The sequence below is a fragment of the Dendronephthya gigantea genome, unplaced genomic scaffold, assembly GCF_004324835.1.
Source record: "Dendronephthya gigantea isolate DGI-Jeju-01 unplaced genomic scaffold, DenGig_1.0 000071F, whole genome shotgun sequence".
Taxonomy (NCBI): domain Eukaryota; kingdom Metazoa; phylum Cnidaria; class Anthozoa; order Malacalcyonacea; family Nephtheidae; genus Dendronephthya; species Dendronephthya gigantea.
This window is the reverse complement of record NW_021163081.1, coordinates 142,110-158,146: the sequence shown is the minus strand read 5'-3', so window position 1 is coordinate 158,146 and position 16,037 is coordinate 142,110. Positions and strand designations below refer to the sequence as shown.

Sequence of the window (16,037 nt, the reverse complement as noted above, 5' to 3'; positions counted from 1 at the left end):
TTATGATGGGAAGCAATGCATCACACTGAGAAACCAATTTAGATGGCATTGGATCTAAATCACAGGTTTTCAATGCAGCACGACCAATTACAGTTTTCACATCAACTTCAGAAAGGGCACTAAACTCTGAAAACATTGGCACGGACTCTTCAACGGCTTGTGTAACAGGCGCGTTTTGCAAATCTCTAGATGAGTCATGCATCTCGTTATTATCTAGTTTTTTCCGTATGTTTCCAATCTTTTGTACAAAATACTTTCCGATGTCATTAACAAAAGCTTCACAGTTTAAATTAGGAGGAAGACCATCATCATGATGTTGACCGAACAGGCGTTTACTTGCATTAAACAATTTTCTCTGATCACCACTATTCTCCTCGATGAAACTTGTATAATATTCTGTACGGGCTCTACGCATGAGTCTGTTAACTAAGTTTTGTTTGCCTTTGAAGTTAACAAAGTCTACATCTGACTTAGACACTCTCCATTTCCTCTCTGCATTTCGTCTGTTGGGGCCCAGCAGCGGAAAAGCAAATATGGCAGGATAATTAAACCGGTCAAGCGATAAACAATATTACCTTTTAATTGAACTCTTTTGAATTTTTTTCATATGAGTATAAGTCGCCGTGTGAGGAGCGAAAAACAATATATAACTATAAGTCGCCGTGTGAGGAGCGAGGAACAATATATAAATATAAGTCGCCGTGTGAGGAGCGAGGAACCTTGTATAAAATAATATAAGTCGCCGTGTGAGGAGCGAGGAACATTGTATTGTATAATTCTAAGTCGCCGTGTGAGGAGCGAAGGATTTGTAAATAGCTTAAAAGAATAAACTATTGAATGAAACATTGGTAGCAGGAAATGGTTACTGAAATAATTGAGAAAATATCGAATTAGAACATTATAATCGTGGGAAATATGGCAGAAGACGAAGCAGTTCCCAAGAATTTAGAGCAGGCGTATGCTTTAGTTGAACGTTTGACTATTGACGATCTGAGAGTCTTTTGTTCGACGTTTCAGTTGGATGATTCCAGAACAAAGGAACAGCTGAAAAGACGCTTAATTCAGTATTATCAAACCAGGTTTACCGTAGAGGCTTACGCAAAGAAACCTTTCTCGATACGTAAAGTAAAAGACCCCGAAGAAAGGATTGATGATGTAGAAAATTCTGTTCGTGAGTTAAAGTCCTCAATACAAAATGAACTGGCAGGTTTTCGTCAGTCAATGGAGGCGATCATAACTAAGTTACAAACCCCGACGTCGTCTACACCACTACCGCCTAAAGTAAACTTCGTTGAAGAGACTCATGAGGAGTTTGTACGCAGTGATAATTCAATCCAACAAGATACAATTTTGCTTAGCAAAATTAGCAGAAAGAAACGGTTTCTGACAAGCACTGTTGAGCGAATCATGACTGAACTTCAACGGTTGATTCGGGATGAGGCTGACATAAAACTCGTGGAACGAAAGCTTATTAAACTGAACGCAATCGAAAGCAAATGGATCAAAGCCATTGATGAAACTGTAATGCAACTGGACAATGACGAGTTGGCTGAGAATGAGATGGAGCAATGGGAAGATGTCCGAGCCCAAATTTTACAAACAGAGGAGCAAGCAGAATTATATATTAGTAGAAACGCTACTGCTAAATCAAGAGATCATGGTCTGAAACTTCCTTCATTAGATTTACCGCAGTTTGCTGGTAAAATTATAGAGTGGCCTGCTTTTTATGATGCCTTCAAAGCTGCTGTTGGATCTAACACAAAGTTAGGGAACGTTCAAAAGTTGACCCACCTTAGATCTTGTTTAAAAGGTACTGCTTTACGATGTATAGAAGGATATTCTGTGATCAACGAAAATTACGAAAAGGCTCTACAAGATCTGAAAACTCGATTCGGTCGGAAAAGATCTATTGTTAGTGAATTGGTTAAATCGATCCTTGGATTAAAGATTCCTGATGAAGATGATTCGAAAGCGTTACGCTATCTACTCTACATTATGAAGAATCGACTGAGGAGTCTTGAATCTAATGGGCTAAAGATTAAAGACAACGATAGCCTGTCTATGGTCATGTTGCCTATTCTAGAAAGCAAACTACCTGGCGAACTGCGCGAAAAGTGGGAGCTCAAGGTTGAGGAAGAAAAATGTAATATCAATATTGACTCGTTTTTCGATTTCTTAGAAGGACATGTGATTAGCAAGGAAACACGTAACGTAGCAGAAGGCACTCGGGTATCTGGTAGATTTTCCAAGGGAAAAATAGGAAAGAAAGAAGAACGACTGGTTTCAGCTTCTGCTTTGCTGAATCACACCGAAAGTAAACCGATTTGTGGATTTTGTTCCAAGCCACATGATACAGAAAAATGTAAAGTCGCCCTGGACAGATCGCCGGAAGAAAGATGGAGTATGTTGAAAAGCAACCCCACAATACCGACCTGCTACAACTGCCTCAAACCTGGAAATGTGTCTCACAATTCCAGAACGTGCAAAAGACCTAAATGCTCCGTGGATGGATGTGGTAAACGTCATCATAACCTACTTCACGAAGACAAGGAAACAACTGATAAGAAGAAACGAGGAGGTTGAAACTATAACCGGGTTTGTATCTCTCAAAACTGGCCAACAAAGTTTGCTTCCTACCGCCTTGGCTCGTCTTATTCATGAAGGAAACGAATTGGTCGTGCGTATCTTGTTTGATAGTGGATCGGAGGAAACATTCGTACGTTCATCTGTTGTTGATTCTCTTGGTCTAAAGAGAAATAATGGTACAACCTCTATGAAAATTAATATGTTAGGCGGAGAGAGTCAGGAAAAGAAAGTCCATCGAGTATCGTTCAAACTTGCACCACTACATACGACTGGAGAGACAGAGTCAACTTATGTTGAAGCATGGACGGTGAAAAATGTTTGTGTCCCGCTAAGCGAAGTGAAGTTTGACCTAAAACAGTGTCCTCATTTAACAAGTCTGAACCTTGCAGAGAAATTTCCACGCCCACAGGCTACAGTAGACGTACTAATAGGAATCGATCAGTATCATAAGTTAGTTGGTGATACAACAAAATGGGGTACACTGGGTACACCTATTGCGACAAGTTCTGTGTTTGGTTGGATAGTAGGTGGACCTGTGCCTGGTTCCAAAAGAAAGAATAATAAAACAACCAGCATGCTAAGCGTGACCCAAGTTGACAATGTGGACGAGGTGTTAAAACGTTTTTGGAGTCTTGATGCACTTGGAATTGTTGATGAGATAAAAGATTCCCTAGTCACTAGTGAAGAGAAGTATGCCATGGATCAGTTTGAATCAAATCTTCAATATGATGGTGAAAGGTATACAGTTGGTCTTCCCTGGATGAGAAATCCACCACCTCTTGTTAACAACTATCATCAAGCATTCCAACGACTTATTTCTGTTGAAAAAAGATTGAAGCGAAATCCAAAGAAAACCGAATCTTATCGAAATGCGATGAATCAGTATTTAACGGATGGACATGCAAGAGAAACGGACCAAGAAGACGAGAAAAATGAAAAGGCTCGATATCTGCCTCAGCATGCTGTGTTCCGAGAAGATAAAGCAAGTACTAAATGTCGCATTGTCTTTGACGCAAGCAGTAAAACGTCCGACGGCGTTTCTCTGAACTCGTGTCTCCTGAAAGGTCCTAAGTTACAACTGGATCTTGTGCATGTGTTGATACGATTTCGAAGTCATCGAATTGCTATGATGGCTGACATAAAGAAGATGTTTCTTCAAATTTGCTTATTGAAGAAGGAACAAAATAGTCATCGTTTCCTGTGGCGTGATTTAACGATGGATGACCCTCCAAAAGAGTATTGCATGACTCAAGTAACCTTTGGAAACACATCTTCTCCCTTTGTGTCCATCGCTACTGTGCAAAAACATGCAAAGGATAACCACGATACCTTCCCAACAGCAAGTGAAGAAATTCAAGATAATATGTATGTAGATGACTTGCTTTCTGGTTCAGATGACGACGAAGCTGCTATAAAACTGCAATCGGAGTGCTCAAAATTAATGGAAAAAGGAGGATTTGTACTCACTAAGTGGGCTTCAAATTCAGCTACGGTGATGGAGAATATCCCAGAGAAAGATCGAGCTACAAGTACAGTTATTTCGTCAAAACAGTCTGAGCATGATGAAAAAATGTCAGATCTTCTAAAAGCCCTTGGTGTTGCATGGAATACTAGAAAAGACATTTTCTTGTTTGAAGCAGGAGAAAAACTTGTTTCGTTAGAAGATTCGATGACTAAAAGAAGTTTAATCAGCTTATACGCTAGATTGTTTGACCCGATGGGATTGATAGCACCTTTCCTGATGAGACCTAAAGTGCTTTTTCAAGAATTGTGGTTACGAGGCAAGCAGTGGATGAAAAACTCGATGATGACATTGCAAAAGAGTGGACAACTTGGAAAGAGCAGTTATGCGAACTGGAAATTTGGAAATTCCGCGCTGTGTTTTGCCACCAGAACGCGACATTAATAAAATCGAATTACATGGATTTGGTGATGCGAGTGAAAAGGCCTATGGAGCTGCAATATATCTTTGTGCTGAAGATAAAGTTGGTAAACGCATTTCCAATCTTATCATGGCTAAGTCCAGAGTTGCACCAACAAGGAGAATTACGCTTCCACGACTGGAGCTACTTGCAGCTTATCTTACAGCTAAACTGACAAGTTATGTTATCGAAGCTTTGAAAACGCCAGTACAAGAAGTCTATGCTTGGTCAGATAGTCAGATTGTATTAAACTGGATTCGACAACCTTGTAGTAAATGGAAGGTGTTCGTCGCCAATCGTGTGCAAGAAATACAGCAAAAGGTTGATCCGAGCAAATGGCACCATTGCCCTGGAGATCAAAATCCTGCTGATTTATTGACGAGAGGAATTTCTGCTAATCAACTGGCGAATAGTACAATTTGGTGGAATGGCCCGCCTTGGCTTTTACAAAGTGTTGACCGATGGCCTAAAAGAGTATCATTTGAAAATTTGATAAAAGAATGTTTAATTGAAGCAAGAAAACAAAGTACCGTCGCATGTCATTTTGGAGCGAAAGCGCCGTGTTACCCTGATATGGCAGATAAGTACGAAAGCTGGCAGCGCTTACTACGAATTACGAGTTGGATCTTGAAATGGTTGCATTCACATGGTATTAGGAAAACGGGTCAACTATCCGCTCAAGAAATTAAGAATGCCGAGCTTTGTTGGCTTAAGATCATTCAGAAAAACGTTTTTCACCACGAGTACAACAATTTGAGTAAAGGAACAGTTCTTGACTCAGCAAGTTCAATCCTAAAGCTGGATCCTATATTTGATTGGGAGAAAGAACTTATGCGTGTCGGTGGTCGTTTAGAATTTGCAGATATACCATATGAAGCAAAACACCAGATCATCATTCCCAAAAAAGATAAACTGGTCGAAAAACTGATTTTACATCTCCATATTAAAGCGTCCCACCCTGGCCCAGAAACAACTTTGGCAATCCTTCGTCAACGTTTTTGGATCATTGGAGGACGACGTGAGGTTAAGAGAATTCTTAAAAAATGCCTTGTATGCCAGCACTGGAAAACTCAACCGTGTCAACAAAAAATGGCTGAACGCGTACACGTGACGCACCCATTTACGAATGTTGGTCTAGACTTTATGGGTCCCTTGTATTTGAAAGTTAAGGACAAAGAGAAGCCAAGTCAAACACACAAAGCATATGTATGTATATTTGTATGTGAGGACACAAGAGCAGTGCACCTGGAATTAACGAATAACATGACTACGGAGGAATTCTTACAAGCATTCCGACGGATGGTAAATCGCCGAGGTATGGCAAGCACAATTCGTTCAGATAATCAAACATCGTTTCATAAAGCGGCTTGAGTTTTAATCGCTTCGAAACAGAAGATAAAGTTGAGCGGATTTGATCCTAAAGGTGCCCAAGACCGATTGGCGAATGAAGGCGTGGTATGGAAATTTATTACCGAGCGAGCGAGCCACAGGGGAGGTCATTGGGAAAGAGTATGCAGACAGATAAAGGAACCATTACGTAAAGTTTTGCGAAAGTCGTTCCTTACCTACACAGAAATGATGACAATCTTGACTGACATTGAAGCTATTATCAATTCTCGCCCATTGACGTATATAGGAGACAACATCAATGACGGGGTTGTGCTAACTCCGGCTTTGTTGGTGCTAAATCGTAACCTCGGTGAAATTCCAGAACATTCATCACAGAATCTTAAAGTATCTCTTTCTCAACGGTATCGATATCTACAAAGATTACAACATCACTTTTGGTCGCGATGGCTGAAAAAATATCTCCCAAGATTAACTACGCGCCAGAAGTGGCTTCGGGAAATATCTCCGTTGAAACCAAATGATGTCGTTCTAGTTTCGGATGATGGCTTACCCAGAGGTAAATGGATATTAGGCAAAATCGAAAACACATTTCCAGGAAGAGATGGTATTATAAGGACAGCAACAATTCGGACCAGAACGGGTAAGATTAACCGACCAATACAAAAGTTACATTTGTTGGAAGAGTATCGTGAATCAATACCATCTCAACAATTACCTTGTGTCCGTGAAGAAACTCGCAAGGAAGAAGATCGACCTCGAAGTGTTCAAGAAGAGAATGTCAGTTCGCCATTGGTTGGGGAGGATGTTGGGGCCCAGCAGCGGAAAAGCAAATATGGCAGGATAATTAAACCGGTCAAGCGATAAACAATATTACCTTTTAATTGAACTCTTTTGAATTTTTTTCATATAAGTATAAGTCGCCGTGTGAGGAGCGAAAAACAATATATAACTATAAGTCGCCGTGTGAGGAGCGAGGAACAATATATAAATATAAGTCGCCGTGTGAGGAGCGAGGAACCTTGTATAAAATAATATAAGTCGCCGTGTGAGGAGCGAGGAACATTGTATTGTATAATTCTAAGTCGCCGTGTGAGGAGCGAAGGATTTGTAAATAGCTTAAAAGAATAAACTATCGAATGAAACATCGTCTCTCACGCTTTGCTTTCCTAAGCTGTTGATTAAACCAAGGCACCTGTGGTCTAACTATTATCGTTCTTGTTTTAGGAGGTGCATGTTTATCAAAAAGTGCCTTCAAAGTGTTATTATAACAGGCAACCAATTCATCTAGATCGTTTAAAGGGTTCACGCATAGATCCGACATAGCGATATCATGGTTCAGAGAAGACACGTCCACTGATTTCCATTTTCTATAAGTTACACTTTTAACAGTTAGTGATGGCTTATCAAATTGAATATCACACAAAATTGAAGCATGGTCAGAGAGGTAACGGTCAGCACAAGGCGGAGTTCTTATAATGCTGTCTGTTTGGCGGGTTATAAACAGATCGAGGGTATGACCATGGAAGTGGGTTGGACATGACACATGCTGTTTGAGACTGAACGACTCCAGTAAGTCTTGAAAAATAATCGCGTCAGAATCATCCATAGCATATTAATGTGAATATTGAAATCGCCGACGATTAGAAGCTTTTCATCCGTCATAACAATTGACTCGAGAAAGTCTGAAAACTCATTAAAGAAAACCTGCGTAGAGACCTTATGCTTTTCAGAATACGGGGGGCGATAAACAATAACAACACAAAGTTTCTGTTTTGACTGAAGTTGCACACACCAGTCCAAATACTCAAATGAGTCCATTTCATCCGCGTTATTTTTTACAACATTAAGACAATCTCTGTACAAAAGTGCGGTGCCACCCCCACGACGATTTCTGCAAGGCTGGTCTACAAGCTTATATCCGCTAGGACACAGCTCCGCCCGAACGACAGCATCTACTGAGGTGGCCATGTTTCAGTGATAGCAAATATGTCAGCTTTAGAATCACAAACATAGTCAAAAATATCCGCTGACTTATTTCTAACAGATCTTGCATTCAATAGACAAAAAGACAATTGATGATTAACGTTACAAAACACCGGCAAACAATTAATCTTAATTAAATTGTTTGGGTTCCGTTCAACAATAGGCCGTGACGAACTGCTTTCTCGCACAAATACAATTGGTTTTATAGGGCATTGTTCTTTGGAATCAGGTCCTGGATTAAGTTTGAACACTAAATCACCAATTAGCAATAGGTGGAACGACGCTGTGGAATTTGCATAGTAAGCACATGGTCTCTTGTGTCGTTTTGTCCGAATAAGGAACAATGAGACAAAAGGGCGTTGATGAAGTTGACACACGGCAAAGACGACTACAGGATCAGGATAAATGCAAATATGAGCCCAAAAGCAAACGCAATAAAGCGATGTATTCGGCCTCTGATGACAATTCGCTTCCTTTAATGTATAATACTTATCTGTGTCTAAAGTCAACCAATCCCCAGTAAAATCAAACTCGAAATCCAAGGCCAACTGCCGTAGGCTTACAACAAGAGCTTTCTTTATAGCAGGACCACTCTTAATGTTCTCTTCAGTCCGAAAAATATTGTATGGACTCGGCAATGTCACCGTAAACAAAATTACAACAAAATATAGCTCCATCACGAACTCTAAATACTTCCTTCTTTATCATCTGTGGCGACCATAAACCTCATTCGCTTTATCAGTTGTCGTTATAGCGTTATAGAAGAACGAAAATAATAAGAATTTTGATAAAATACGGAGCTAATGCAAGCACACATTCCCGTTTAAAATGCAGTATACGTTAATCTTTAGGCACAAAAAAATTGAACAAGACCAGAAAACACTGCCACAGGCACAGTGCTGGATGTACATGTGAACAAAGAAAACAATGAGCTGGTAAAAAATATCACTCTAAAATTATGTGTTAAAGATTGTGTTGTTATAAAAATTTACTTATTCATTTGTTCTTTTATCCTGCTTTAGGACAAATACATGTACAATCAATTACATGCACCTTTTGCCAGTACATGTGGCTGCACAAGCACTAGAAATGTCAACACTGAAGACAATACCAGGTGTCAACCCCTAGCAGAACCAATAAACAAAAACCCCTCAACAAGTTTAAAGGACTTAGCATATACTGTAAAACTTGTAGGCCTTCCATTTGGATGGACTTTAGTAGAAAGTGACAATACACAGTTAAAAGTAGTTTATATGAAGGAAAGGAAACGAAGTCCAATGAAAGACCCTATGATACTAAAATCATTAGCAATTTATGCAGATTATACCTGGATTCTTAGAGTGCATGACAAACCTGTCCAACAGTTTTATAACAAAGGATTGGAAAATCTAATTACGCACAAAGAAATTAAGACAAATGAGGGGTTTTTTGAAATTTTGAGAACCATTAATGAGGGAAGATATGTTGCGGAAATCCAGATAATGATCTGATGGACACAGCTAAAAGAAGTACCATGCTCAGCACATGACAGCAGGTAATACTAATTCAGCCATGGAAGCAAATTTTGAAGTCCAAAACCAATGGACAGTATTTTGATGATACAATTCGAACCAAGAAATGCCACCTGTTGGTGTCAGGCCACTATGATTAATGCGCAGAGTGTGTTAAACACAGAAACTATGTGAGAGTGATCAAGAGCAGACAAACAAAGCTGTTAGATGATGACAAGCACTACACCAAATCAAGCAGTCATGTTAATTATCGATATTTGTTATTTGAAGGAAAAACTGAACGGTTACGGTCCATGCAAAAGAAACTGAGATCCACAAAACAGGTATTACGAAAGACAAGATCTAAAGTTGATAATCTAATTAACAAAGAGGGCCATGTTCTAGATTCAGAAATGAATTATTATCTAGCAGGGATATTAAGGGACAAAGACTTTGCAAAAGAATTACCTGAAGGCTCATTTAGATGATTATTCTATGAACAGCAGTTATAGGCTCTATGTTGCAATGATGCAAGACAAAGAAGATGGCATCCAATCATGATCAAGTGTGTTTGAATGTAAAGCTATGATCAACTTCAGCATACAAGGTCATGCGAGATTCAGGGGTCATTCAGCTACCAAGTGAAAGAACACTGAGAGACACACTGGACAAAGGTAACATCAGGTTTCAGCCATCTTCATTTGAATGTTTACTAAAAGATATGAAGTATAGTGACCTAGACGACTGGCAGAAATTTGAAACTTACATGCTAGTCTTTATGGTTCGTGGAATTATTACCAAGTTGGAGTATCCACTGGCACATTTCCCTTGCAATGGCTGCATAGCAGCAGATTTATTGTTCCCTCTTGTCTGGGATGCAGTGAGGCACTTAGAAACTGTTGGTTTAAAAGTAGCTGCAAGCACCTGTGATGGAGCTTCTCCAAACCGAAAATTCATCAAGATTCATAAACCACACAAGAGTGCTAAAGGTCTTGTTGTTCACAAAACAAGAAACATCTATAGTTCTGATGGAAGAGACCTATTCTTTATATCTGATGCACCACACCTGCTAAAAACTGTGAGGAACAATTGGGAAAATTGCTATATATGAATATATAATTTAAATATGATATGAAAGACACAAACTTAGCATGTTCACTTTTAGTTACTTATTATTATTCATATTCCTGGTGTATATCACATGTATAAATACGTTCATATGAAAATTATGAGTGAATATACATCATGATGTTGACATTGTAACTCTGCCCTCAGTCCGCGATATAATTGATGGATACTACTTGATCTAGCGTGATTTTAATTTCCTATTTTGAAGATTTTCCTACTTCTTCTAAGTTCTGATGCTTTAGCTTCGGCCCTAGTACTAGTTGCTAACAATAATACTCAAAGTCGGGGCTACTCAAAGTAGGGACTAATAAATACTTTGGGAATAAGTAGATTCTCCCCTCAATGTCATCTCAAAAACAATTATTAGCGTATATTTTTAAAACTGTATCCTAGGCATGTTGATGAGCCCTAATATGGTGCAAAGCAGATCAGCTGGTAGTCTCAGGACTATCATTTAAAAAATCGAACACCTTTTAATATGCCTGTAAATAAGTCATGCGTGACGCCATATGTGACGTCATAAATGACGTCATAAAATTTGACTAAGGTATGAAAAATCCTAGATCCGCACCTGGAAATATGCGGTTCTGGAATCAACATAGAATATACGTCATGGTATCAAGGGACACTTTGGTTAACAGCTGAATCCAGTAAGGTTACTGTTGGCAAATTTGTGGATTTTTGTTACAGTTTTTAGAAGAGTAATTGGGTTGCGTAATGCAGAATAAAAGCTATCTTAAAAAACAGACAACTACATACTTTTTCTTAGGTCTCGATTCAGACAGTGGTGTATGTATCTATGAAGAATTTACTGACTTGTGTAATTTTTTTTATACAATAATATGTGATAACGAAGTGCAATTATCCTGGCTTAAAAAAAGTACCATATATCATCCAGTTTTTATCAATTCCTGGCACAATGACGAAGTCTGAAAAACAAAAAATCTTAAGGAAGCACAAGTCTACTACTCAGATAAAGGCACAAAATAAGAATAGAAAACCTGTATAGCTTTATGAATCCTACAAGTAAGAAACATCTTGTTGAAAGCAATAAACTTAAATACCAAAAGATGGATTCTATGCATAAAAAGAGTCTTCTTGATAAAAATGCGCATAAATACAAGGAAATGGACTCTGCGAAAAAAAATGCACTCCTTGAAAGTAACAAAACTAAATACAAGGAAATGGACTCTGCCAAAAAAAATCATTCCTGCAAAGTAACAAAACTAAATACAAGGAAATGGATTTTGCAAAAAAAAAAGCGCTAATTGAAAATAACAGATTTTTTAAGTGTGAAAGTTATAAACATGTATAGGCCCTGCTCATGCGACTAGGAGATAATTAAGGCACATAGTTGTGATTGAAAACTTAAGTGTAAAAGAAACTAGGAAGTATAGAACAAATAATGAAAGTGGACTGTCAGATACTGTTCAATTCACTTTTATTTAAAATTTTTTTTTTAGAAAGCAAGTATGAAAATTATTACAATATGAACATTATTCAGAAAAAACTACAATTTCAAACTTGAACAGCCTGGATCAGCATATAAAAGACTAGAATGTCAATTAATAACTTAGTTAATGTCCAAAGTTTCAAGGTCATCTTTTGGCATTTCAGAATCTTCATATTGAAGGCACTGGTTTGTTACAGTAGCTAGTCTTGATAAGAAAGATCCCTTGCAGGATGCACAATCCGTTGTGACTGAGTTGACTGCCGTTTGGACAATGGTTGACTTACAGAGGAAGCACTTGCCTGCTTACTGAAAGTTTTTTTATTGCCAATATGGCCGTTGTCATTTCGATTCCAGATTCGCAACGACTTCTATTTTCTCTCCAGGCTGAACCTTGATGGTTGTCTCAAAACTGGTGGTCAGATTCATTTTGCCATTGAGGGTGGTTGTTACCAAATTTTCAAGAAGGATAACATTGTCAGTGTGAAATGAGACTTTCATATGGTTCTTCAATCTTCATGACCTTTGCTTTAACGTTGATGAATCTGGGGCATGTTAGGTTGTCTGACTCAAGAAGTTGTTGGATTCTCATGGTGGAGCAGCCGACAATAGGGACGTCTTTGGATGTGTTAGCCATCAGCAGTTCTTTGTTGAGGAGTATATCTACGGCGTTGGGGTTGTTGTCGTAAGACTGTTTGATTTTGAACAAGCTAAGTTCATAGGTTTTTGGTGCTTCAAACTTGCCAAAGAATTAATTTATCATCGAAACACATTGCGCGCAAGTCTCCTTGGTACTGTCATTGCAGAAGTTCATAGAGAACATAGAGTCGTCATGTTGCTGTTCTTCCTAGCGTTCTTGGATTTCTTTTTTCTTGGTCTCTGTCGCAGATTAATATTCAATATCGAATGTAAATTAGAGTGTTTCCAACCCATATTTATAGAGAAGCTCAGCCAATCAGTGTGAAGATGATGTCATAGAAAAGTTTAAAAATAATGTCTTAATAATTGTACTCTGCCTATTAAACGCTGATGTCATCAAAAAGTTTTTGTGACAATTTATATTTAGAACTAAACAGTATTAATAGTGGCAATTCCTGGCTAAATATATAAACTGAGGTGTCTGTTACTCCAGAAAATGATGATGTAATTCATCAAGATCCATATCTCTATTTTAGTCTTTCTAAATAGAAAACAAAAAATTTGATAACTCTTTTTTCACAGGATTCTATAGATGATACTGATCACATAGGAGCAAACATTAGAGAAAATATATCTGTTTTTAAACCATCGTTTACATTATTTATTGTTCATGTCAATAAACATAACAGGCGTGGTTTTGGCGTGTTATTCAAACATGGGATGATGTAATATTTTGGTAAATTTTAGATTTGCCAGCTAACTTAAAGAGCGCCGCGTACAATGATCTCTATGCATCAGTTTTGGTTATAATATTGAGGGTCTCCATCATTTATTAATTCTGAAAATTTTGCATGTTTTGAATTTCTTTGAACATAAATTTAATGTCTTATTCATTGTCTTATACTCTGCTTATTAATGCTGATGTCATCAAAACGTTTTTTGTGATAATTTATATTTAGAACTAAACAGTATTAATAGTGGCAATTCACGGCTAAATATATAAACTGAGGTGTCTGTTACTCCAGAAAACGATGATGTAATTAATCAAAATCCATATCTCTATTTTAGTCTTTCTGATTAGAAAACAAAAGATTTGATGACTGGGAGTAATTCTAAAGCTCCCTCCCCACTAAACTGTCAAAAATTGAAAGGACGACATTAAGCATCAGTTGGTGTTTTTCATTTTACAATTGATTTGCTTTCATGCGTAAAATCTATGATAAGAGTTATTGATTTGTATTTAAATTAAAGAGCAACAGTATGGCAATTTAAAGTTGTTTTGGTCCTTGAAACTCTTAGAAATTGAAAAGGGGTTGAAAGATAAAGTGAGAGTGGGATTTTTAGAGATTGTTGCTTGATTCTTTGAAGGGAACATGCTTTTTGTTCGGTTAAAAGTAACTTTTGAAGGGCGTAACCTCATGTGTCATGTGTGAAACACTGATCTATTTAGCTGTTAGACATAGCATGCCAATCAACTACATATTAAATTGTGCATATAATATGTATATTTTAAACTGTCAAAAACTGAAAGCAGAAATAAAGTGTTGAAGTGCCTATACCATGATTGTGTTGTGATAATCATGTGTTGAAGTGCCTATACCATGATTTCAGATTTTGAATATTCCTCATTGTAGCAGGGGACATATAACGACTCTGAAAAAAATATTTTTGATCAGTTTTTGTAAAAGTGGGGAGGGAGTTTTAAAATTACTCCTAGTCATCAAATCTTTTGTTTTCTAAGTAGAAAGATTAAATTAGAGTTATGGATCTTGATGAATTACATCATCGTTTTCTGGAGTAACAGACACCTCAGCTTATATATTTAGCCATGAACAGCCACTATTAATACTGTTCAATTCTAAATATAAATTGTCACAAAATTTTTTTGATGACATCAGCGTTATAGGCAGAATACAATGAATAAGACATTAAATGAATGTTCAAAGAAATTCAAAACATGCAAATTTTCACAATTAATAAATGATGGAGACCCTCGATATTATAACCAAAATTAATGCACAGAGATCACTGTACCCAGCGCTCTTTAAGTTACCTGACAAATCTTAAATTTACCAAAAGATTACATCATCCCATGTTTCAATAACACGCCAAAACCACACCTGTTATGTTTATTGACATGAACAATAAATAATGTAAATGATGGTTTAAAAACAGATATATTTTCTCTAATGTTTGCTCCTATGTAAAAAGTATCATCTATAGAATCCTGTGAAAAAAGGAGTTATCAAATATTTTGTTTTCTAGTTAAAAAAAATTAAATACAAAGATGTGCATTTCAATTACATCATCGTCCTTTGAAATCTATATTTAGGCTTTACCCCATTAATTGTTTCCATTTTTAACGTTGAACTAAAAATATTTCACAATTATTTTTAAACTTTTCCATAACATCATCTTCACACTAATTGGCTGAGCTTCTCTATAAATATGGGTTGCAAACACTCTAATTTTCATTAGATATTGAATATTCATCTGCGACGGAGACGAAAATAGAAAAAATCCAAGAACGCTAGAAAGAAGAGCAACATGACGTCAACGCACATGAAACAAAAGTCCACCACGATTGACAAACCAAAGGCATCGCCAATTTCCAAATCATACAGAAAAGTCTCGAAAAACCTGACATGCGCGGTGGTTAACAAAAGTAACTTGCGTCGAACGAAAAACAGCTGGATGTTCTCTGTGAACTTCTGAGATGACAGTACCAAGAAGAAGTTGCGCACAGTGAAAGCACAAACAACCTACAAACTTAACTCGTTCAAAATGAAACAGTCTTACGACAACAACCCCAATGCCATAGAGAGACTCCTCAACAAAAAATTGCTTATGGCTACACTCCAAGACGTCCCCATTGTTTGGTGCTCCACCATGAAAATCCAACAACTTCTTGAGTCAGACAACCTAAGGTGCCCCAGATTCATCAACATTAAAGCAAAGGTCATGAAGATTGAAGAACCATATGAGGTCGGTGCGTTTCCTGATACGAAAACCAAAGGAATCAACTTGGTCCTGTGGAGACAACAAGCACAAAAAGTCTCTTTAACACCGACGATATTATCCTTCTTGAAAACTTGGTAACAACTACCTTCAATGGCAAAATGAATCGGACCACCAGTTTTGAGACAACCATCAAGGTTCAGCCTGGAGTGAAAATAGAAGTCATTGCGAATCTGGAAATTTTGGCTACAAAGATTGAAATGACAACGGCCATACTGGGAATAAAAAACTTTCAGTACGCACGCAAGTGCTTCCTCTGTAAATCAACCATTGTTCAAACTGCTGTCAACTTGGTCACAATGGATTGTGCATTCTGCAAGGGATCTTTCTTATCAAGACTAGCTACTGTAACAAACCAGTGCCTGGTGATGCTCTCAGATAATAACTGGTACACAGCAACTCAATCTGTAATATATTAAAGTCACAGTGAAATAATTTCAAATCATGTGAACCCACTCAACTACTCTTCTT

General features: G+C 37.6%; 1 protein-coding gene across 1 annotated transcript; it reads left to right on the top strand.

Moving 5' to 3' along the window:
• Positions 1–915: 915 nt before the first annotated feature.
• Positions 916–6,722, top strand: LOC114531378. Its single transcript, XM_028553001.1, has 4 exons — positions 916–2,401; positions 2,478–4,367; positions 4,480–5,810; positions 5,901–6,722. Exons 1-4 carry the CDS (start codon positions 916–918, stop codon positions 6,720–6,722), a joined length of 5,529 nt encoding a protein of 1,842 aa, XP_028408802.1.
• The last annotated feature ends 9,315 nt before the right edge of the window (positions 6,723–16,037 follow it).